Source organism: Emydura macquarii, unplaced genomic scaffold (assembly GCF_026122565.2).
Source record: "Emydura macquarii macquarii isolate MOO-44397 ecotype Brisbane River unplaced genomic scaffold, CSIRO-AGI_Emac_v2 contig_476, whole genome shotgun sequence".
NCBI classification, from domain to species: Eukaryota; Metazoa; Chordata; order Testudines; family Chelidae; genus Emydura; species Emydura macquarii.
The window spans coordinates 541,245-565,867 of record NW_027130613.1 but is presented as its reverse complement, the minus strand read 5'-3'; the positions used below and the strand labels follow the sequence as shown (position 1 = coordinate 565,867).

General features: G+C 39.9%; 1 protein-coding gene across 4 annotated transcripts in view; it reads left to right on the top strand.

Annotated features, from left to right (window-relative positions):
* APP (amyloid beta precursor protein) overlaps positions 1-24,623 on the top strand; it is a 386,748-nt gene that overhangs the window by 195,557 nt on the left and 166,568 nt on the right. For all 4 annotated transcript variants that reach the window (XM_067538217.1, XM_067538219.1, XM_067538215.1 and 1 more), the window contains exons 4-5: positions 11,616-11,728; positions 13,528-13,721. In XM_067538217.1, coding sequence (XP_067394318.1) covers positions 11,616-11,728; positions 13,528-13,721 — 307 coding nt within the window. The remainder of the gene's footprint in view (positions 1-11,615; positions 11,729-13,527; positions 13,722-24,623) is intronic.

Below are 24,623 nucleotides of genomic sequence, written 5' to 3'. Positions count from 1 at the left end.
GACACTACTACATTTAGTAGAAAAAGACTTTTACAAACAAAGCAAAATTGAGCTTCTCATTTTTAGAGTTCACCAACTATATTTTCCATAGAAGCTCTTGGGGATAATGAAGGTCATAATGTTCTAAACTTGTCCTATTTTCTTTCTTGTTCTCATAACCTGTACAGTTCTTTGGGTAGCTTTAAAAAAGTGATTATATCAATGCTTCCCACTTTCTATTATAAGAGCCTTTTTACAGATTATAATAGTCAAACTTCTGTCTGCACTGAGCATGCTCCATCCTCACACAGTTCCTACATGTTGACCCTAATGCGTGTGCACCCATCTGCACAGTGCAATCAAATATGGCCCATTGCAGGGCTACAGGGGCCATGCAGGACTTTCCTTGTAGTTGTGCTTTCCAGTAGCTGAGTGATGCTGTGGCACTGTAATTTAGAGAAGGGAGATTCTTTCTTGTAGTCTCAGAGCTGGTGCTCAGGCAACATGGAGAAGAAGGAAACAATCTGTCTGGAATGCAAAGAGGTGAGGAATGCAGGTAAAATGGATGGAGGCAGGAACTTAGTGACAAGATGGGTAGGAGCTGGGGGGAGTACAGGGAGGGGGAAAGGTTTGGTTTAGTGTGACATCATCACACAGAAACTGTGGTTGTGGTAGGGATAGTAACCAAATTTCCAGGATGACATTTAACTACCTTAATCACTAAATGCTCTTTTTTCTTCCTGCACTCTCCCAACTCATTCATTGGACAGGACGAATGGTGCTCAGAGAGAGCGAGCTGTTGGCTGCAGGGCCTCTGCCTCATTTGTTACTGAAGTTGGAAGATGTGTCGTTAATGAGGTGGGGGGGGCTTCAGAAAAAAAAACCTTAATTCTGACACTTCTTAACTCTGGAGTGCTTGACTTTGCAACCAAATTTGGGCTGTTTTGCAATGTATCAGGTTTGAGAGGCAACACTTTGATTTGTGATGCAGTGCTGTTGCATCATTGCAAGAACACTTGATTATCACAACAGTTATTCCCAGGAGAGTCCAAACTAAAAGGAAGGTTTTCAAGTAACCTTACTCTGATGACCTGGAACAAGATGTTGAGGTAATGGGCATTGTTAACAAGTGAGAGAGAGAGGAAGAGCATTTTACTGCAGTGTCAGACATAAAATGCAGTTTTTATTTAAAGGAAAAAAACGCTAGAAAAGTAAATGTATTTAAAGTCTGAAGGAACCACCATTAAATGCTGCAGTGCATAAATAATTTTTAACATCTGCATCTGTAAAAGTGCCAGGCCTTATAATGAAGCATATGTAAATACTTTTGCATCTAAACAAATGCATTCTCTATTTGCATGGTGTGTAAAATCTGAATGACACTTGCATTCTGTCTGAAAAGAGAGAGCAGACATTTTCATTTCAAATTCAATCAAGCAGAAACGTAGCAAAGTGAGCAGAAATTCCCATTTACAGCTAGATTGAAGCATTACTGGGAGGAATAAAAGGGCAATGGTTTGAGAATAGCCCAATTTTATACAGTTATGTAACAGGGTGTTTTATGAATAGAAGTATTGTTGGACACATTGTTTTATTGGCAGCATCCCTTGAGTACACAAGCTTAAGGCTCAGTTGCACTCGGTTTAGACTAAATGAGCTGTTGGCTGCTTCCTACCACTTCATTAGACTTTCTTTTGTTTATCTTTCTGTCTAATTATACACTTTCTGTAGTTTATTATTTCATTGAGGCAGATGTTGCCCACTTGATTATGCATTAAAATTTACCAATTTTTTATTTTTAGTCCTTTTGTCTCCAGAATTTCATGTCAGGTGTTCGGGCTTCCCAAAAAGGTGATTGATCATTATTTATATATAGACGAACACAGAGCCCTGGGTCAAAATTGGGGTTGTGTTGTGCTAGCCTCACTATTGATGAAGAGGCAGATATAATCCCTGCCCCAAAGAGTTTATAATCTGTTTCCTTTACTTCCCTAGAGTGGAAAGAAATCACCTGATTTCTTGTGTGTTCCATGCACAAGCCAAGCTGTGGTCATGCATCTTGTGCTGTTGCAGGATGCTTGGGAAATGGTACTGTTTAATGTCTGTGATTTGCAAAATTATGTTGAAGGAATCTAGTGATTAAGAACGACAATATAATTAGAGTCAGCATTTAAGGTAAATCAATTTTATATCCAATAGAAAGAAACTTGTTAATTGAAGCCTATAATTTTCTGTACTCTGATGCTGTGGACCAGCCTTGCTCCTAATGTAACTTTTTCTACTTCAGGAAGTTACACTAAGGGTGAATTTGGCCATATGTTAATGTTAAAATGTTAATCTCATTGTTCTCAGATTTTTATTAAAATTTCTAAAAATGTCCTTTAATTCTTCAGACATTAACTAAAGCAGGGGCAGGAAACATGTCTTAATCTCTTTTTGTAAACCACTGTGTAAACTTCTGATGCTGTATAAATGATTTTAGTAATTCTCTGTGGAAAATGAAACATGACTGAACCCAGAATGGGTCCCAACAACAATATGAATCCCTTGTTTGTGTTACACCACTTTAGGTCACAAAGAGCTTGCTCCCAATAACAGTTATAAGAAAAGGTGAGAGTAACAGAGTAGCTGGCCTCTTAAGTGAAGTTGGGCCAAGCTCTTCTGTTCCACAAGAACATAAGAATAGCCATGCAGTTTCAAACCAATGGTCCCGCTAGCCCAGGATCCTATCTTCTGACAGTGGCCAGTGCTTCATGCTTCAGAGGCAATGAACATAAGAGAGCCATTACTGAATGATCCATCCCCTGTGAGCCAGTCCCAGCTACTGGCAGTAAGAGGTTCAAAAACACCCAAAGCACATCAATAGCCATTGATTGACCTATCTAATTAATTTATCTAATTTGTTTTCGGACCCAATTATACATATGGCTTTCACAACATCCCCTAGCAGTGAGTTCCACAGATTGTGCGTTGTGTGAAGAAGTACTTCCTTATATTTGTTTTAAACCTGCTGCCTATTAATTTTACTGGGTGACCCCTGGTTCTTTTGTTATGTGAAGGGGTACACAACATTTCCTTAGCCACTTTCTCCACGCCGTTCATGACTTTATAAACCTGTCACATCCTCCGTAGTAGTGTTTGCTCATATGGAGCGTTGCATAGTGGTCAGGAGCTTAGGCCCTTCAACACGCAGAGTGGGGTTTTGATAGGGGAGCCTGGGCCCTCGCAATTCCACCAGGCTCTGACCCAGGCGGACAAATAGGTCTGACATCCAGGAGTACCTTCAGGCTGCCTTCCATAGGCCATTTCCTACCACCCCACTATGGTCCAAAATTTTCAGTCTGTAACATGAAGGCGTGAAGGGACGGGGGAGGGGGGTCAACTCACCTCGTGGCATCTCTTTGTGGCTGATTGAGGGGAAACTGAGGCAGGTGCACCAGTTGTGCCGTGGCCTGTCGCAGGAGGGTGCCCCAGGAGAGGACTGCACTATCACATATGATGGGGCAGGTGATCAGCTGTGGAAAGAGGGAATCACAAGTGCCCAGAAGAGGAAAATTGAAGCAGGGAGCTGTTTGCAGGGCCACCCTGAGTCCATGATTGGGCACACTGGAAGCCTCCACCCTGTCACGGTGAGGTTGTATTGACTTCCTTCCGAGGCCAAAGGCATGGTCTAAAAGATAATTGGGAGGTCATACTTAAACGTTCAAAACGTTCTGGGTGACCTTTCTAGAACAGAATATAAAATGCTGTTATCTGTGCAGAGGTCTGGAGTAAATGAGTTGGTGATGTCTAGTGGGGAAGAGTCTCAGTAACAAAAACTGCTATCACAGAAGGCACAAAGTTAGCAATCTTAGCAGAGTCTCTAAGGAATGAATTGGTGTGATGATTATTCTACCCTCACATTACTGAAGGCAATGCCTCTAGTTAACCTCTGAAGTGCATTAGCAGGGTGACAAAGGAAGGTTTTAATGTCACTGCTCCTGCAGTTAGGACTTCGGTCTCAAGCGCTGTCAATCTGCTGCCTTTTGTAAATCCGAAATGAACATATATGCCCTAAATTACAGATCAGTGATGAACTGGGCTCAGCGTTCTCACAGGAGTGCGACAACTTTATTGGCAGGAGATACATTCTTCAGATGAGTAAATAGACTTAAGTGGCTCAAGTTATTATGGAATGCTGACGTATTGCTTTATCAAAATTAGATTGCTTCTGAGAACTGGGTGTTGGGTAAAAAATGAATTTTATGAAAAGGCCACAAGATTCTTCCTTCATATCAATCATGGTATTGAGTATTTCTCTGATTAAAAGGCTGGAATTTCATGATCTGCTAGCCAGTCCAGCAGGTCATCTTAAAAGCTATCTTTGCTGTAAACATGTAGTTTTATTAACTGCTTTGTTGCTGCCTAATGTACCTGGTAAAACTCTGCAGTCCGCTACCAGAAAGATTCTGCAAGAGAATGCAGAGGTGAGGAAGTTTAGTGTATCCTGAGTGCAGATATTGGTTGTCTGATCTATTAGTAGATCTATTAGTATTACTGACAGACATTTCAGAATATATTAGTAGTGGTAGTAAATATTAATATGATGATACTGTCAGAAGGTTCCAATCAAGCTTAGAGCCCCATTGTGCTGGGTGCTGTACAACACGCAATCCCTGATCCAGAGAATTTATAATCTAAAATAGTTTTAAATCTACAGTAGGTTCATGATCCAGTTAAGTAATCCATTTCATTACTGGAATAAGCTTATAAAAGGTACCTCTCTAAAGGTTTTTATTTTAGCTACAGAGTCCAAGGTATCTTTAAAAAAAAACAACAACAAAAAAACCCCAAAACACTCATCTTTGTATTTAATGGTACCTTACACTTTTAAAATGTGGTGATGTAGGAGGGAATGCACAGAAAGGCATAATGTTAATATCTGCAGTTCTGTAGAGGCAGAACTAGCTGCACATTGTAATGTTTTGTGGGGGCGGTAAGAGAGAATTATTTATTATTATTTCTGATAGTATCTAAATAGCTAGCATAGGTATAGGTGGCCCAAGCAGTGACTGGTACTGAGACAAGGCGCCAGTGGGTGAAAGGGGGGACTGGAGGTGTTGGGGCAGAAGGGGTTAGTCAGCAGGGAGAACAGGAGCAACCACTGGATATACCTCTCTCAGAACCTGGAATAGAAGTAAGGATTCCTGGGTCTCATCAGTTCCCTAATGTCAGCAAATAGCTGTGAAACCCACTGACAGAGTCTCTCTCTCTCATCTTCCTCTAGCAACTGGTCCATATAGAGAAGGACAAATGCTACTACTGTCAGTTGCTCTGTTAGCTCCCGTGGCAGAGGTCTGTGCTGTGTATGTAAAGGTTTCAGCCCTGCTGATGAATCAATGTGGGAGTCAATATGTCAAAATGAGGGGTTCTTGTGGGGGAAAAAGAATGTGATCATGTAATTAAAGACTGTATCATAAACCATTTCACACAAAGGGGCTGAATTAAGGTTGTGTGCATGACCTTAATTCTGGCATTTCCTACATTTTGAGAGCTTGGGTTTGCAATCTTAACGTTCATTTAATGTATTTTATATGTAATAAAGATAGAGAGAGAACTCAATCTTTTAGGATGGAAACCATCTAAATATAGTGGTTGCTATCAGCTCCCCAGTAGTATGGTATATGTGAGTATAATCACATATGTTGGATCCCTTCTTATCTGAAGATCTCATGGATAATAAGAGAGCTAGTACACGAAGTTCTGAAGTTTGTACTTAGGGTCATTCAGCCCCCTGGCTTTTTATTTCTCCTTTGGAGACAGCCTGTCATCTTCTTCAAGATTGGCCGGTAGTGAGGGGGGAAATGCTGCACCATGCCATCAAAGCTGACTTACTTCCCCAAGACTGATTGGCTGATCCTGAAGGGGAGGGAAGGGGATGAAAGGACCGCATTTCAGGTTTGAAAGACCCACAGCTCATTGAAGAGGCCTGGGCATTTTTCCCTAGCCAGCCAGGCCCTGAGTTAGTGGTCCAACAGCTCTTCTTTGCAGTGCAGAGTTCAGGAATCCAAGGTGCAGTGAACCTCGGTATTCCGTATTCAGCCTTAGAAGATGTCACCCATACCTTCCATAAGATGGTGGTGTACTGCGTACTGCTAATTCAGCCACTGATAATCAGGTGAAACATGGCTGTAAAATGTACCAGCCTGCATCATTTTCCGTACTTTAAACTAACAATCCCTCTGTGATTTGTGTAAATCACACCTCTGTAGTCCAGTTCTTTGCCACACCTCTTTGCAGTCTCCGTTCTAGAAGTGCCATTGTTGCCTTGCTTGATTTGACCTCTGACGAGTCTTAAGAAAAAGACAAATGGATTATCAATTAAACAAATGGGAGATGACTGCATAGGAAGGGGAACTGCAGATAAGGATCTGGGAGTTATATTGGATCATAAGCTAAATACGAGTCAACAACGTAATGCTGTTGCAAGAAAAGCAAACCTCACTGGATGTATTAGCAGGAGTGTTAAAAGCAAGACACAAGAAGCAGTTCTTCCACTCTACTCAGTACTGATAAAGGCTCCACTGCAGTACTGTGTCCACTTCTGGGCACCACATTTCAGGAAAGATATGGACAAAGTAAAAAAGTCTGGAGGAGAGCAACAGAAATGCTTAAAGGTCTAGAAAACGAGGAAATATTGGGAAAAAATAGGTTTGTTTAGTCTGGAGAAAAGAAGACTGAGAGGGGACATGATAGTGTTCAAGAATGTAAAAAATTGATAGAAAGAGGAGAGGATGATAAATTATTCTCCTTATCCACTGAGGACAAGACACAAAGTAATGGGTTTAAATTGCAGCAAGGAAGATTTAGCTTGGCTATTAGGAAAAGCTTCCTAACTATAAGGGTAGTTAAATACTGGAACAAATTACCTAGGGGGGTTGGGGAATCTCCATCACTGGAGGTTTTTAAGAATATGTTAGACAAACATCTGTTAGAGATGGTCAAAATAATACTTAGTTCAGTAATACTCAGTGCAGGGGACTCGACTTGATGATATACTGAGGTCCTTTGCAGTCCTACATTTCTGTGATTCTATGATTCAGTTCCCTGCTTCCTTACAAGTCATTGGCCAGAGAGACTGTTGCCTCTACCTTCCTTTTACCACCATATGATACCTGTCAGGATCAGAGGTTGAATGTGCTGCACAGCGTTTACAAATGTTTGTGTCTTATTGGTTCCATGAACCCATCTTAAGGGCATGGAGCTCACAAACCCATTTTGAGTGCAGAATAATAATATATCCCTATGGGTTTTCTGTTGTTGTGAGTAAATTGCGAGCATTATGGTGTGACGCACTGGTGTGATAAAATCCATTCTCCCCCAGAAATTTGCTGAGTTTGGCTTTTAATGACTTAAAATTACTTACATCGAACACAGGAGAAAAATTCAGTTGGACTACAAATATCAATCATTAGCAAAAGAAGTGTACCTCCATTTTCTGAAGTGCAATATTGAAAAATTTTCCCTGTTGTTAGTTAATTCAAAAAGTCTGCTTTAAAAATTAATAAGTAATTATCAAAAGCCAGCACATATTTACTTACTTAATAGTAAACACATAATTATTTCTCTGTAACTTATTAAACCATTATTTCAACATGTAACCACTGGACCATTTTGGTTCATTCATTTGAAATGTGTGTACTTTAATTTTTTGGAGGTTGCTAGAAGCAAGTATGCTTCAGGGAGCAGATAAACACATGCCATTCAAACGTAATTCTTCTTTGAGTGCTAGTCCCTATGTGTATTCCACTGTCGGTACACGTGCACTCCATGTGCTGGAGCTGGAGAATTTTGAAAGCAGTGTCTGTTGGTCCGCACGTGCTCCGTTGTACTCCTGTATCCCTGAGTGAGGATATAAAGGGCTGAGTGGGCCGACCACCTCTCCAGTTCCTTTTCAGTTTTGCATGGTCCGAGTTGCCACTTCTAGCGTCTAGAGCTTTATCTTTATCTATTACATATATATATAATGTATCTGTAAGTAGTTTTTAGAAGATTTTAAGGTTTAGAGTTTTATATAATATTTTTTAGTGTTTTGTAGTTAGATAGCCTCCCTGACCTGGGGAGCCCCACTAAACCACCCATGTACCCCGTTTCAGGTACAGTACTATACCCACCACTTTGGGCTTCAAAATTTGTGCCTTTCCTCCTTCTCGGTCAATGACAACCATCAGTGCTGCTTGTACTGCCTTGGAGAAGCTCCACTGCTGCAAGGTGCAGTATCTGCCATTCGTTCCCTGAGAGAGGTAGGAACTTAGCCTCAAGAAGTATCCAGTGGAAAAGGCAATGAGGCTGCAGTTGGACTTGGGCCAGGGGACTCTTTCCCCCTCACCCCCCCTCCAATCCCCAGTTCATCGACCTGACTCAGCAAGGAGTGCACTTCCCACTGTGAGGACCCAACTCAGGAGCAAGGGAGTCTACCCCCCACAGATCACTCAGCACTGAGGCTTGGGTTACCCATGGTACTGACTCTGTCTTGCATGATTGTAGCACAGTCTGTCTCTACTTTGGCTCCATCGATTTGGGCAGACAGGACCCCTCATGTTCCGGGAAGAGCCAATACCTATGCTCCTCTTGATGGCTTCTTTGCCCTCCCATATCTAGGGTCTCCTTCTCCATCAGATTTCTCCCTCTCAAGAGAGAGGTCCTGAATTCTTTAGGAGAGGTGACTTTTGAGTGGAATCTGTCTCCCATTCCATTCTGTGGTTATGACTTTCCTCAGCACCAGAGCCAGTACAGCCATTGGATCCAGATTTGGCTTTGTCTTCCTCTGAACAACCCAATAAACTGTTATTTATTTCTCCAAGGCATGCCTTCCTAGACAGGAGGCCTGGACCAGCTTGAGATCATCACCTGCCTCAGAGCCATTGGTACCCTGTGCCATAGGGATCTCCATTTGATCCATGTTATTGGCCATACTGGAGACCGGGGATCCAAACTATCGTGCAGAGTCGGTCCGGTTTGCTAGGGAGTTGTCCCATCCTTCCCCTTCAAGAGGGCAACCAAAGCTGCCTCCTGATCCCATTGAAGAGTACACGCCATATCGAGCAGTTCCTCCAAGACCAACAAGATTATCGTATTCTTAGATGAAGAGATGACTCCAATGTCCCCATCTCCCCAATTACTATTAGCAGTTCCAAGAGCTCTTACATAGATTTTCAGGAGAGCTATAGATTTCTCTTCAGGAAATTCAGGATCCTCAACATAAACTCCTGGATGTTCTCCAGTCCTCCGTTTCTAGTCATGTAGTGTTTCCTATTAACAAAGCCATCCTGGAGCCAGCTAGAGCAGTCTGGCATACCCAGCTACTTGCACCCCAATTCCTAAGGCATAGTCAGTTATTTCTCTTATCCTGCCCTAACTCTTTGGTGTTCCAAGCCACTACAGAGAGATCTAGTTAGCAATACTCTCGATCTAACCTGATTTATAAGGAAGGGCAAGCATTTCGACTAGTTGGGAAGGAAGGTCTTTTCTTCCTCTAGCCTTCAGTTCAGGATAGCTAACTCTTGTACCACACCTGGAGTGCTATAACAATTGACAAATGGGTATTTATGGCTCTACCCCCTTTCCCAACCCTTTTGGGGGCCACCCTCAGGAGATTCTAAAGCAAGCAGTAGAATCCCTCTTACAGCGTTAGAGCTGGTTTCTCTTTAGTACCAAGGGAAAGGTTTTTATTCAGTGTACTTTCTAGTTCCCAAAAAGAAGGGCAGTTTGGAGACCCATTCTCCATCTTCACCATCTCAGTCATTTTATCGCAAAATCAAGTTTTGCATGGTCACTTTGGCATCTACAATCCCATCCCTAGAAAAGGATGAGTGGGGGACCACCACCAGCACCTGTTTGCCAAACAAACAAGAAGTATGACATATAGTGCTCCAGAGGAGCCCTAGATTGCCACTTGCAGAACAACGTTTTCCTTCTTCCATCGTCGGATCATCTGAACTATGCCTTCTCTCCATTACCACTCCTCCCTTGGGTCTTATGAAAGTTTTGGCATGATAGGGTATGTGTCATCCTCATTTCTGCTAATGGCCCAGACAGTTTTGGTTTCCAAGCCTCCTATGCATGTCGTCTCGGCCATCAATCATTATCCTGCCATTTTTTGATCTCCTGATCCAGGGGGACTATCAAGATCAAGTATCCCAACCCCTGTGCCTTTCACCTTTGGGTGTGGCTTCTGGAGGGTCATCATCCTTAGAATGATCAAGTTCTGAATCTGTACAGCGCATCCTTACTAATGGTAGGAAGAATTCTACTGGAAAATGTTAGTTAACCAAGTGGAAGTGTTTGTCTCTCTGGGTGTGCCACAGACATATACTCCCCAGAAGATGTTGATGGTCCTCTATTTATGGACTATATTCTTTCTCTAAAGACAGCAAGTTTGTCCATCAGCTCCTCCTGGGTCCATTTGGTAGCAATTAGTGCATGCCATACCCTTCACAGGGTTACTCGGTCTTTGCGCACCCACTGTAAGGTTCTCAAAAGGCCTAATCAGAACCTTTCCACTAGTAAAAAAACCTACTCCTCAATGGGACTTGAACCTTTTTCTCTCAGTACTCACTAAGCTTTCTTTTCAATCATTCCTCCATGTCTCTCCTATCCATGAAAGTTACATTCCCAGTACCCATCACCTCAGGTATGTAACTTCCTTTTCCTATTGTCCAGACAATGTCAGTGCAATACAGTACATCAATTCTGTGACAGCTTCATGCTAGTTATTTGTTAGTTATCTCCACCTTTCTAATTTAAAAAAATTGCAGTACCAGAATTGCGACAGAATTACAATGATTGCAGTGCAATAAATCATGTTGTTCGTCATATTTTCCCCATAATTGTAAACACCAACACTGAAGACGTTTATTCCCTAGTGTGTTTTTCAGCACTGATTTGTTTTTTTTATTGTGCAGCAGATGGATCCCTCCTGGCCAATTAAAGTACAGTGCTCGAGAGAGAGGCAGTGATCACACACTAACTTGATGTAGAGGGCTGACAATCAGATGATCCCAGAATCTTGTTATGTTGTTGTTTCAGAGTTCCGTTAACCTTCTCAGTTAACCTGTGTGCTGTCTGACTGATGAAAGTGTCTTAAGCTGAAAAGGAACAAAATAAATAAATAAAAAAGAGCTACACAGTAACAATGCCTTAGTAATCCTGTAATTCACTAAAATATTTTAGAATGATTTGGAACAATGATTTCCCGTCAGATTTATTCTCGATGTAAAAAATGTAAACATGTTCAGATTCATGTTCTGATGTTTTTCAGATAGCGTGATCACAGCAAACACTAACTTAAGGGTAAAGGCCAGTGAAGTCTTTGGTTCTGCAGATTTTGTATTAGGAACATAGGAATTGCCACACTGGATTAGACCAGTAGTCTTTCTAGTCCAATATCCTGTCTCTGAAAGGGAACAGTACCACATTCTTCAGTTGGAAGTTAAGGAATCCTTATAGTGGGAAATTGAGTAACCTGTCTGTCAGTGAAACTTTCTTGCTAGCCTCTATTAGTTGGAGGTTGGCTTATGCACTGTTAAACTTTTAAAACAAAAAATCAGAGACTGAGATCATGAGTGAAATGAAGACTGCATATTGTTTTCTTCCAGTTGGTGAGTTTGTGAGTGATGCCCTTCTAGTGCCAGATAAGTGCAAGTTCCTCCACCAGGAAAGGATGGATGTATGTGAAACCCACCTTCACTGGCACACTGTTGCTAAAGAGGTACAGTATATAATTTATCTTGAAATTCCTAGCCATCTTTCTTTCAAGTTGTATCACATTCCTGGGAATACATCTAATTACAACAGGATGTTATAGAGAAAATCGTGAATTCTCAGTTGTATTTGTAAATATTTATTGGTGGGTGGTGAATTGGTGCTTTTAATTAGAAGAAAAACAGGAGAAGTTCTGTTAAGTTTAGTTTGTTTCATAAGTAATAGTATTTTGTAACTTGATGTAAGTCATGTAGAGCTGACATTTCAATTTTCATATTCTTGTTGTTTTAGATGGTATTCTCAAATGTCAATGCTCTTCTGATTTTTATATGCAAGTTCCAGTGTTTGTGCATTGTTTCTCCCCTACTAGGGAGGCTTAATGCATCTGACTCTGGCCCTGTTGTCTACTTATGGCTGTATCAAGTAATCCAAAGGGGGGGATCATGAGGATGGTATTGCTAGCATATAAAGAAACCCTTTACCTCCCCCAACTCCCTCACATCCTTTTAAAATTCCTGCATTCCCTTCCCCAGCTTCATCTCACCAGCTTCCCTTGTAGCATTTACCTACCGTCACATGTATTCATAGAAAGCTGCTGTGTTATCAAGTTGATTTAACAGTGCTCTTCCATTGAAGAACTAAGATTAAATCTGTAATTTCACTTCTCCATGCATGGAAAATAAAAACGTCTAGCTAACTTCTCATAAACTTTTGTCCCACATGGTACATGGCAACATTAAACTGCATTCTCTCTAGTTCGTTTTAAACTAGAGCTTCACCTTTAATGTTTGACTCACTCACATGTATTATTTATTATTATTATTATAATTTTGTGCCGCGTGCTTCACAGAAATAAAACACGTCCCTTGCCTCAAAGAATTTACAATGTAATCTCAGATGATGCAACAAATGAGGTCGCATCAGACAGAAAAGGAAATAGAAAAGGCAAAGGAATAGGAAAGATAGGACAAAGATACTTGCAAGGACAATGTCTAAAACTGATACAAAGCACAGAACATATGCATTTACAACTCACTGACATTTTATTAAAGACTCTCTGAAACTTAATTTTGTAGGAGTTGTGCAACCAAACTATAATATCTGAGTCCTTTTAAGGATATGTCTTCTTAAAGGTAAACTGAGAAGAGCTTAGAGTTTCAAATTACCGTTTTGCATGCACCCTCCTAGAAGTCTGTTTGACACTATATTATCATCAGCTCACAATGACAGTCTTGAGTGGATTTACCATATAGTATTTAAATGTGTTCTCCCTTTCCACATGTTCTGTGTGGCTTTGTCTTTTAAGTATTTTGTGCAACCTCTTAAAGGATGCATAACCAACAGTTTTCCAACATGGCTGGAGGTACCATACTGTAGGAGGACTCAAACCTCAATGTATCAAGTGTTTTAGGTGTGGAGTCTTCAATAGCACTGCTACATAGACAGGGCAGACTGTCACTCTCCCATGGTTATTTGTGCACAGCACAACAAGCCCTAAAGGAGTTCTAGGTGAGAGCATGTGGGGTTGTCAAATGTATGTGAGGGGATATAATCTTTTGGCAAGAAGTAGAGTTGAGAAGAAGGAAAAGCTTGTTGCCTAAAATGACTATAGACTGTGGGTAGTTTGCCCAGGTTCCCACACAGAATGAATTTATCAATCACAACAATGGAAAGGTCAATTGACAAGCTAATTCTAATTTTCTGAGGCTGTACAGAGAGTTTTATTGTTTTCTTACATCTGTGCCAACTTTTCCTTGGCCAGCTCGCTGTGTAACAATGTTGTTGCTGTTCTCTTTATTTCTGTAGTCCTGTAGTGAAAAGAGTATGAATCTGCATGATTATGGCATGCTGCTGCCCTGTGGAATTGACAAGTTCCGTGGTGTGGAGTTTGTTTGCTGTCCATTAGCAGATGAAAGTGACAATGTTGATTCAGCTGATGCTGAGGAAGATGATTCCGATGTCTGGTGGGGAGGTGCAGATGCAGATTATGCAGATGGAAGGTAAGAGTGGTGTTTCCCCCTTCTGGCTTGCTGAAAATTGTCAAAAGTTTATTTGGAAAGACTAAAAGTTAACATCTCAGTCTTTGATATGAGCAAACTTGATGGAACTCCACGTGGTTTGAAACATTTGAAGTGACCCAAAATGTATGGAGTTTTTGTAGGTTTTTGATTTTTTTCAAAACCCTAAGGTTTATAATGTTTTAATTATTTTTTTTCAGTGCAGTGAAAAATGCCTTGTTGGGCTGTAAACATTCCCTTGCAGTATTTGCAACCCAACACCAAATTATGCAAGCACATGACAACCAAAACTTAAAACAGGCTACCTGGGAAGCTTACTTTCATTGGCAAGCTGAGTGATCTGCAAAAAATACATAGCCAGCATAATTAGTTATAAGTGAGATGTTTTAAAGCCCCCTTTTAGTTTTACTAACATAGGTATGAGTAGCATAGTAAGAAGACTTTGAAGCTGGCAGTGTCCCTTTTAATTGTGAATTGAAAGGCATTTAAAAAAAACTATTTAAATGGCCAACTATTGACAATAAGACGTATTGTTCTTTGCTAGATCCTGTCTGCACTACAGCTGCATCTATGTTAGACAAGACAATTGTTACAATATGGACTGGTTTGCTGTTGTAGATGGGGAAAGAACATGGCTATACCTTGGTTCATTTAACAGTTTAGATACACACACATACACACTGTGCTGGACTAAGCTTGGGATATGATCATACTGTAACTGGATGCTACAAGTTGATACTGCCTTTTACATAGTAGCATACTAACTGCCTTCGGGTTACACTAGAGTAAGTGAGAGCTGAGAACAGCTCTATTTGAATCTTAAATATTTCTGGTGAATTAATTTTAAAATACAAAGAAAAATACCCTTCTTTACTAAACTAAGATCAAAGGTCATGACTCTGTACTTGTCCTGTAGCTTTTTTAACATCACAACATGCTAGAATAAATCAGGAAGTGCAGAGTTTATATGTTGGTAACGTCAATTTTTACAAAGGAAACATGGAATCTGGATCTTGGGAATTGGCTGATGGATTCCTTTTCATTTAATCTCATCTTCTGCATTCATTTCACAGCACCTTATAATCAGAATGAGACTGGCAGACTGGAGAGAGGTCAGAGAAGAACAATGAAAATGATTAGGGGAAAGATGGATAAATTTATGTGGAAAGATTAATAGTGCTAAATGTGTATAGTTTGCCTTAGCAATGACTAAAATGACTAAACTAAAATGGGAATATTAGCCTAAAAATTATAAATGAAAAATGTTTGCAACCCTCAAATCAATTTCTTCCTATATAAAGATGGACAAATTTTCAAAAATGAAATATTCTCTCTTAAAATGTCTGGTTAAAGATATCTAAAATATGAAATAAAAATGCTTTTATAATGGTGCACATTACAACAATTAACAGCAATGACAAGGGATGCACATAGAGCAGTCTAAATTACCCATTTGTTTCAGTTGTTCATGTTTGTCATGGGGAAGCATATATAATCTACTGACTCATAAAGCAATTCAAGTTTTAAATTAAGCAGGTCAGGGATGACTTCAGATTACTAATACCCTGTTAGAGCATCAACTGGAATTACATTTGAATCATATCCTAAAATTCCAAGTGAATAGTAAAAGCTTTTTTCATATAGAAATACGTACAGCAGATATGGAAAGACCAAGTTCCTTTTATGAAATAGTTTAACTTTAATTAAAATGAAGAGCTCAGCAATTTGTAGTTCTTATAAACTAATTCACTAGTTTCGCTTGCCGCCTCTTCAATCCTGAGACTTCATCCAGTCCCCCCACTCTGCCTGGAAGCCAAAAATATACTCATGAAAATTATTAATGAGAATCCTTTGGCATCAAAATTAGAGTATCTTTGATATTAAGTTACAAAAATAGGTTTTCCCACTTCAAACATGAGTAAGTTTAAATGCTGTATCCTTGATAGAATAACAAACCTATGTCATATAATATATTAAGCTACAGTATGTGTCAGATAGGAAATTATCAAATTTTGGATTTCTGTACCTTAGCTCTAAAATCAATAGGGAGGGATGCTGATATTTTAATATCACTAAACTAATGTTTTTATACCACTAAAGCAGTTTTCTTTGTTAGGAACGTTTACTTGGCTCCATGTATTTTCACCCATAAGTAGATAACCTTAGATTTACAGTTCCTTTCATCATTCAGCCTTCCAAAAAGCTTATAGGCTGTCCCTGTATATGTATGTTATGTGACACTGTATATAAAGAACAGAAGGTGCTGGTAACTCCTGCATTAATGAAGGTTGAATTCAAGCTTCTGTTTCGGAGCCCTCTTTTTTCAGTAGCTTTTAACTTTTTAAAACACAATTTTCCTGAACAGCAATTTTATATGCTTGGACATGCCCCAGAAGAGACTCTCTTTCTTTTTTGGGGAAGGTGGTAAAGCTTTAGCAAAATCAGTTGGCTGATGTGAGTGTGAACACTTATTTTCCCCATAACTGGTGATGGAAAAAACAACTGGTGCTAGTACCTTCAGATGTGGCTTTTGTAGATTTTAGGGCATTCAAGTTAAGAGGAAAAACAAGGTCAGTTTTGGAGACAGCAAATTTTAGATAGCAGTGGATCAACCAAGGGGAGCAAGAGGTGAGAGGTAAATTTGCAAGTAATCCACATAAAAGTAGAGGTTGAAACCTTAGAAGTGAATGAGTTGAGGTGGGGGCATGCACACAGTATTTGTGTTCATGGGGGAAGGTGGGGCTGGAGAAGAGGAAAGGAGCAATGACAGAACATTGAGGAATGCCAATGGCTGGAGAAAGGAGGATAAGAATTCAGTAAAAGGAATTTTATTATTTTATTATTGTACAAGTAATTTAAAATAAACAGCTGATCTGTATTTGTTTTACTGTAAAGTGCCTAGGATATTTTGGTATCTTTGCCCTGTAGGCCTTACAGTCCAAATAGGCAAGGCAGACAATGTAAAGGAAAACAAGTGCACAGAGGAAAGGTGACTAGCGCAAGGTCACACAACAGATTAATGGTACAGTTGGGAATTGAACCGAGGTTTCCTGAGTCCCAGGCCAGTGCTCTGTCCACTAGAACCTGACTTTTTTGGGGAAGAATTTATTAGAAATCATGCAACTGTAACAGAAGTCTGTGGGGTTTTTTTCCTTTTATTTTTTAACTTTCGTATTGACTTTTACTTTCATTTCTCTCAATTATATATTGAGTTAATTAACTTTGTATCTCCTTTGTGCAATGATCTTGTCAAGAGTTTGAGTTTATAGAGTAATTGGGCTGCATTTTTCTTAGCCTTTCAAGAAAAAATAGAATGCATGTAATTTAGTGTCCCATATTGATGTTGACAAATTTGTGATCCTATTTGTAGTAGATTAATCAGGGTCTTTTAAACGGACTGTCAGATTAACCGCACACAATGCAGCAGTAGTTTCCAGTGACAGCTTTTAACATCTTCTTTGCACTGTAAGAAATTGGCCTTTGGAATAGGCCTTTCAGAGATATAACAGAGAAAGGAGTGCAGTTTTTGAGCCTGCAGTAATTATCAGTGAAATTGCTTTATCATGCACTTAGCTGTCAGTTACTGTGAAACATTTCTATTTATACAAAGATAAGTAAAATTAGAAGATTTTATTTTAAAAAGACTTCATTATTTTATGCTATGACTTCAGCATCATTCTATTTTAAGAATTCCTTAGCACTTCTGTGGCAGTTGTATTATTTTGATATTTTTGTCCAGTGCTTTCGCAAAAGTGCAAAATGGCTAATTAGAATTAATGCAGAGTGAATCTGTAATTGAATATTTAAATAATGATAAGGTGTGCTTTTTCTGTTTTCTTTTTTATTACAGCTGATCAGTCTTGTGTTGTGTTTTTAGCCCTGTTTTGCAAATAGGGCCTTTTAGCTGGTTTTACCAAATTTGACTCTTCTTTAATTTTCATGCAGTAGTAGCTATGTCAATGTTACCAAATACTCCTTGTTAAAACCTAGTCCACACCCACTCTCTGAATGGTTACCAGTCTTTTGTGAGTGACAAAACTGCTTGGTCACACGTTTCTAAGCCCATAAGTCTGGGTAGTTACTGGTCACTGTTCTGAGCTCTGGATCTCAAAGGCACAGGTGCTCAACCCTTGTATTACACCTTTCCGGGACATTGGGACCCTTCAGTCCAGCTGCCTTAGACTGCATCAGCCCTTTCGGGACCCCCCAGTTGTTTAGACATGTTTCCCCCGGAGTCCACCTGGCTGTGGAAGGTCTGGTTTCTAATTAAACTCTTCAGGGACAATGTGGCAGGAAAACAAGGGCATAGCAGAGAAATTTTTTTTAACTACAAGCTTTTTATCTTGTAAGCATTTGGGGAGTTACAGATCTGTGAAAAACAATGAAATCCTGAACACAGGCTCCCTTATTCTGATCTCACCTCTTCTCTGAGTCCTATGTCCTTTGACTCAGCAGAGTTTCTCCTCCTTCTCTTTCTCCTCTCCCACCCCCCTTTACTTCTTTTTGGTATGTGGCAATGGATGGCATCCTGCTTAATGAAGCCACCCCCCATTTTAAAATAGTCTCTGTCCCCCTTTTGCTCATGTGCTTCTGCCAGCGGAGTTACAGGCTCCAGTTCCCCTCCCCACTCCCAGGTTTATGCGTAGAGAGTAATTCAAACTCAGTGGCACTACCAGTACAAAGCCCCTTGTTCCAGAAGGGGAGAGTCATTCAGCACTGGTTCAGGCAGTCTTTCTGTTATCCAAATAACTAATGTCACAGGATCTTTTCAGGGGATAAGGCAACAAGCCACGTTTATTGTGAATACAGAAATTTGGTAAATATTACCAATAAAAAGAAAAGTATCAACACTGTAACAACATTAATATTGTTCTTTACTTAGTAAAATAGTACTAATAATGTAAACAATGGGAAAACAGTATTAACATTGTATCAATATTACAATTACAGAGGCACATGTTTCAATTGGTACTTTCATTCACACTCATACACACAGACAGGCATACACAGACAGGGAGACAGACAAGCATACATAAGGGTCTCACAGATGTTATAGTTACCAGCCTCTTGGTGCTCGTGGTAGTCACTGGCCAGACTAGGGCACAAGGGTGAGGAGCAAGGTTCTGCCGATGCGCATCGGTACTCTTGGCTGATGTGATGATGTAGACCCGAACCTCCAGCTGTCGTCTTTCTGTCCCATTTTATAGGGAAAAGACGCCATGTAAGTCTGTGGGTTTTGCACTGTCATGCTGCAACTGCATTTTTGGTGTGATTCTTAATCACCCACATTGTTGCAAGCCTGATCAGATTTTGTGCTTTGAAATGCGCTGGCTCCAAAGTTATCAGGGTGGACTCCTCTTCGGCCATTTGAATGGTGAAAGTTATTATCTTCGCTCCTTTCTTCTTCCTTCAAGCCTTTTAGGTGAGGCTGGTGTTTTTTTTTCGTGTGTTTCAACATCCCTCACTCAGACCAATTGTTCAATCACTCTCCCTGTCTACACCCACCTAAATTGCTCAGCCATTCGCACTCCAATCACTCAGTGCCAACTCCTAGCTGAAGAACTTGCATATTATTTTTAAAGCAAACATTATTTCATTTTTGACAGTGTCTTACAATTGGAAGTAGATATATTACATTTCACGGTGTGGCTTTTTATACTTACAAATATATTGCAAGTGAGTAAAATTAGCAGATAAAATGGTCTTAAAACAAATAGACTTATAGAAAGTAAGTGAACATTTCAAAGGGTAAAACAATAAGAGTTAGTTGAGGTTTTAACTTTTGATTAAAGTTACAGTGTGTCAGGCTGAAGTGCCTTTTGGTAGGAAGGGGGGTGTTTGTGGCTCTGTTCTTTCATGTATTTTTCAAAAACAAGATTTGGCCAACATTTCCACTAGGCGTCAGGCCCCTGTTACAAAAAAAGATGCTTTAATCCACAAAGGAGGTTGCAAAGCAGCATGGTCACGGTCCAAAATGAAAGTTACAGTACAAGGTGGAAACCCTGAAACAGAATGGGGTTCACAAAACAAAATGGAGTTCACCGTTTGACCCGGACACATCCCCAGGTTTTCACATTCCTGCCTGCTCTGACTGTTCACAGTGTGCTTTATACCTGTCACATGGCTTTAATTCTTCTTCTGCTGAATTGCTGCTGTACCTGCTGTGCTGCATCGTGTGTCCATTACAGTGTTTGGATGCACTTTGTACGTTCCACTGCAGGTGGGTTTTCTCTGGAATGGTCATCAGTGGTGGTTGAGGATTCCTCATCAGTTGTACCTGATACTACATATGTTCTACTTGGTACAAACAGCAGATCCCCAGTGTGCCTCGTTCAGGTGTCTATTATATGCTGCTTAAATAATAGGCTTTTCTTGTTTTACCCCTTCCTGGATTACTTGTGGTTGAAGAGAAAAGAACGATTCTTACACATGTTTATGCTGCGAAAATATTTGAAGCCCACATAATGTGTAAATTGGCAGTGAGGCAGAACACTTACAAATCACAGTGAGATTTTTAATGCTGGTTCTAGATGGGGGATGGGGCCGCTGCACAGAATCCCCAGAGCTGCTGCTGTTGCTGCTGTGTCTTCCCTGCCATGCCTCTTTCCTCGCCTGGCTCTTGTGTGAGAGGCTGAACCAGGGCATAGATGAGCAAGGCAGCCCAGCCAGCTTCCCAAGGAAATAGGGGAGGCAGCAGGGCCATTATCACAGGCCCTGTACTGGAGGCGGGAGAGGTGGTGGCAAGGTTACCCTACTAGCTCACAGGGTGCCAGCCAGTGGCTTTCACCATACTGCCGCAGAGTGCTGTTTCTCTGACTGTTTAAAATTATATGTATAATTTCAGTAAAAATGCTTTATTCAACAAAAATGAACCCTTTAAAAACAGTCACAGGATATGAGAGAGACAAGATGGGTGAGGTAATGTCTTCTTTGTGGAGCTCGAAAACTTGCCTTTTTCTCCAACGGAAGTCGGTCCAATAAACGATACAACTTCACACTGTGTCTCTCATGTCTAGATAGATAAAGTTCTAAAGAAGGCCCTCAATTTAAAAAAATCTATAGCTGATCTTAGAAAAGTTCAGTCTTAGCAAGTGCATCCAAAGCATAGCTCAACTGCCATGTGGGGATAAAAGGTGAGAGGGGAGCTAAGCTTTGAATCCCAGGGCAGTCACGACTTTGAAGATATTCACCAAGGCCTTTTTTAAGATTAAAAACTGAACTTTTCCTTTTAACTTTTTAACTATGTTACCTGTGGCTGTTAAATATATTGTATTAATTATGGACATAATGTTCCTGCATGTATTTTGCATCTCTTGGAATAATATGTTACATGTTTTAGATTAAAAACATATTTGATAACAAATTCTATTTACAATTTTTAATTTCCTGTATTTGCCTCCTTGCTGACAAGTTGCAATGTTTAGATTTGAATACATTTTGGTGCATAAATGGTTTTTAATAACTAATCTTTCTTTTCATGGAAGCTATTTAAATAAACAAAGCAGAGAAAGCTTAGGGGCATGTGAGCATTAGTGAGTCCAGAAAGACAAATACAATGTTGAATCTCTGCAAATGGTTGAGTAGAGTAAGAATGGAACTGATGAAACAGCTTATTGCTTTGAGAGGTAATTGCTATAGTGCTGCAGTAGCAATTCCAAGCACCATTTGAGTATAAAATGTTAACTCTAATGATGGTCGAGCTCTTGTGCAGAAACAATAAATCTAATCTGGGAAAGGATGAATAAGAAAAAGACGAGCTTTCTTGCTTCCATGAAGACTCAGTTTGTCAGCCATGAGATCTCCTATTTGACTTCAGTGAACTTTCAGTATCTTGCAGGAGGTTAATACCACACTTCTGCATTTAACTGACAAAAAATTCCAGAGGGGTAGCCGTGTTAGTCTGTATACAGCAAAAACAACAAGAATCCTGCAGCACTTTAAAGACTAACAAATTTAATTTCTACAGGCATAAGCTTTCGTGGGCTGTAACCCACTTTGTCAGATGCAAGAAACAAAAATCAGATAGGGGGTATGTATATATATATGTATATATATACATCCAAGGGTAAGGAACAACAATGGGGAAGATAGGTGTTAGCAAAGTCCATTCAGTTAGAATAGATGACGCCTATTCACAACCATTGATTAGAATGTGAGAATGTGTGAACAGTGACAATTACTTCTTGTAATGAGATAACCATTCCAAGTCCCTATTCAGACCCGGTGTGATTGTGTCAAGTTTGCATATGAGTTCCAGCTCTGCAGTTTCTCGCTGAAGTCTGTTTTTGAAGTTTTTTTGTAGAAGTATGGCAACTTTCAAGTCAGCTACAGAATGTCCTGGGAGATTGCAGTGTTCTCCGACTGGTTTATGGATGTTACCATTTTTTATGTCTGATTTGTGTCCATTTATTCTTTTACGTAGTGACAGTCCGGTTTGGCCAATGTACATGGCAGAGGGGCATTGCTGGCACATGATGGCCAAAGAGATGGCTTCAAAGATGATGGTTTCAAAGAGATTTTTCTCCATGAGATGTTTCCAGTAGTTCTGATTTGTTTATATCTTTACTAGGTTTATAGTCTGCTCCTTAAAGTTTGTGGTCCTTATTGGAAAAGTGGACATGGTATGGTGGTTAGGTGATAGGCTACTGGTGAGGTGAGATATAAGGTGGTCTATGGAAAACACATTTTTAATTCCCAATCTTTCAAATTTCTTTCACAACTACACTATTATAATGTTTTATTTTAAAGGTTATCTGTTTATAACATTAACTCATCATAATGGAGCCTTGTCTGGAAATTTTCTTAATTTCTTTACAAAGTATTTTAAAACTTTGATATGTGAAAACTAGTACATTGTTCTGTTTCCTTCTGTTAAAGGATATAAATTGTTATCATTGTAGAGGTGATCTAATGACGGTACATGATGTTGTGTGAAATACAATACAATGTTCTGGAATAGATCAATCATATGTTCTGCCAAAGGAGTGTAGAAACTCGTTGAACCAAAGTGGTTCAGCTAACAGAGTTTACAAAGTCCACATGAAGTCCACCGGATCCTGATAAAGCAGGCCAAAATTCTAAAATCAGCACTGAATAATACTTATGGTCTCTTCGATGGCAAGTGAAGCTTTTTTCTTAAAATTTCCCATAACTGCACCATCACCAGGGTCCAGCAAGGGAGCGCTCTACTGTAGACAAGGCTATCTGAGTTCTTACCCCTGTATCTTTTCAATTTTCCTTGAGCAGGGTTAGATCACACAGTAGTACAAATACCAGTGACTAACTGGTATTGTTGGCTGCCCTTAGCACAGCTGCACTGGTGCCGATGAAATGGTGGGAAACTTAAATAAAAGCTCTGTCTAAATGCAGACTGTGATTCTCTCATTGCATATTGTAATTGAAGAGGGTGGTTCTGTTGATGTGGTGTGAGTCGGAACTAATGACTTCAGATTAGCACTGAAAAAACCTCACAAAAAATTAACTGCTTCTTTCTCTGGGAGTAGAAAACAAAATTAAAAAGCTCTCCTGGAAAAAAAAAAAAGAATTACACTGCCAATGCAGTTCTTTTTATTCACTCTAGTGCATTATGATAAATGTGTACTTGTGACAGAATAATACTGAAGTACAGTTAATGCAGAAGATGGTTACATAATACATGAGACGTGTAATTTGTTTAACGTCCTTGTCCAGGGGTTCAGCTAAAGCCCATTGGAGTCAGCTGAAAATTTGCCATTGACTTCAGTGGGATTTGAATCAGTTCATCACTTTAAAATATGAACTCTCAAAATTGCAGTCCTTCTTGGAAATAGGACACTTTATCCTTTGAGGACTTGGACAAGTATCAGAGTAAAAGAACTTCTTTCAGATACAAGCAACACAAAAAGACACTTGCAAATTAATTTTGGTAAAAGTTATTCCTAGCAAGTAGGAGTGACAGAGGTATACAACTGAAAATGTTGTCTCCATAGTCCACAAAATGCCAAATTGATTGGGGCTACTAATGTGTCTTGGGGGTTGTGTTGAAACCACTTTTTTTCCTACTTCTGGTTCATTATTATGTCATAATAACCACCGTTTATAGCTTTATAATTGCATCCATTATTTGTTCTTTTATAGGCAGCATAACTAGCAATGCATATAGTTAAGATTGCACAACATTGTCAATTATAGAACTGTTTTCGGTTGCTTAACTTAGCTGAACTCTACTCATTTAGGCTGAAATTTTTCATACCTGTGTCTGTCACAGGCTGAACTTTTTTGGAAAACTTCAGCAAAAGAACAGTTCAGCTTTTTCGTAGAACAGGGCTAAGGGAAAATATGTTTTTCCCTTAAAAATTCTTATAACTAAATGGTTGAAAAGCTCTAGTGCTTCCATGTTTGGGAGCAAAGAATTGAAATATGACCAGGAGGTTGCCCTACGGTTAGGGATGTGCCTTTGACATGAAAAACTGCCCAGCTTTAGCCAACTTACAAGCCTTTGAAAAATCTAAGTTCATGCATGCTCAGCAGAGACTTGTTAGAATTTGGCAGCTAAATTCTCAGAAGAATCTGTCCACAATGAGCATGCTGCAGCCCAGAGGTGTGGAGACTGATGAGGACTTTCCATGCAATTGCTGCTGCAGGCTATGTGACACCAGGTACTGGAACACAGAATAAAAAGATAGTCTCTTCTGTGCTCTCAACAGACCCCTTGCTGGCATCCGGGCAGCCAAGAGGATGAGGAGGAAGCAGCCTGACTGAAATGCAGAGGGGCTTGGAGAGTAGGCTAGGACAAGAGACAGTGAGAATGGGACATGGGCGAGTAGTTAAGAGTTTTTAAATGAGCTAAAACCCTTCCTAGGAGTCATGAGCAGGCGATTTGGGATGGGGAACCAAGGGTGGCTG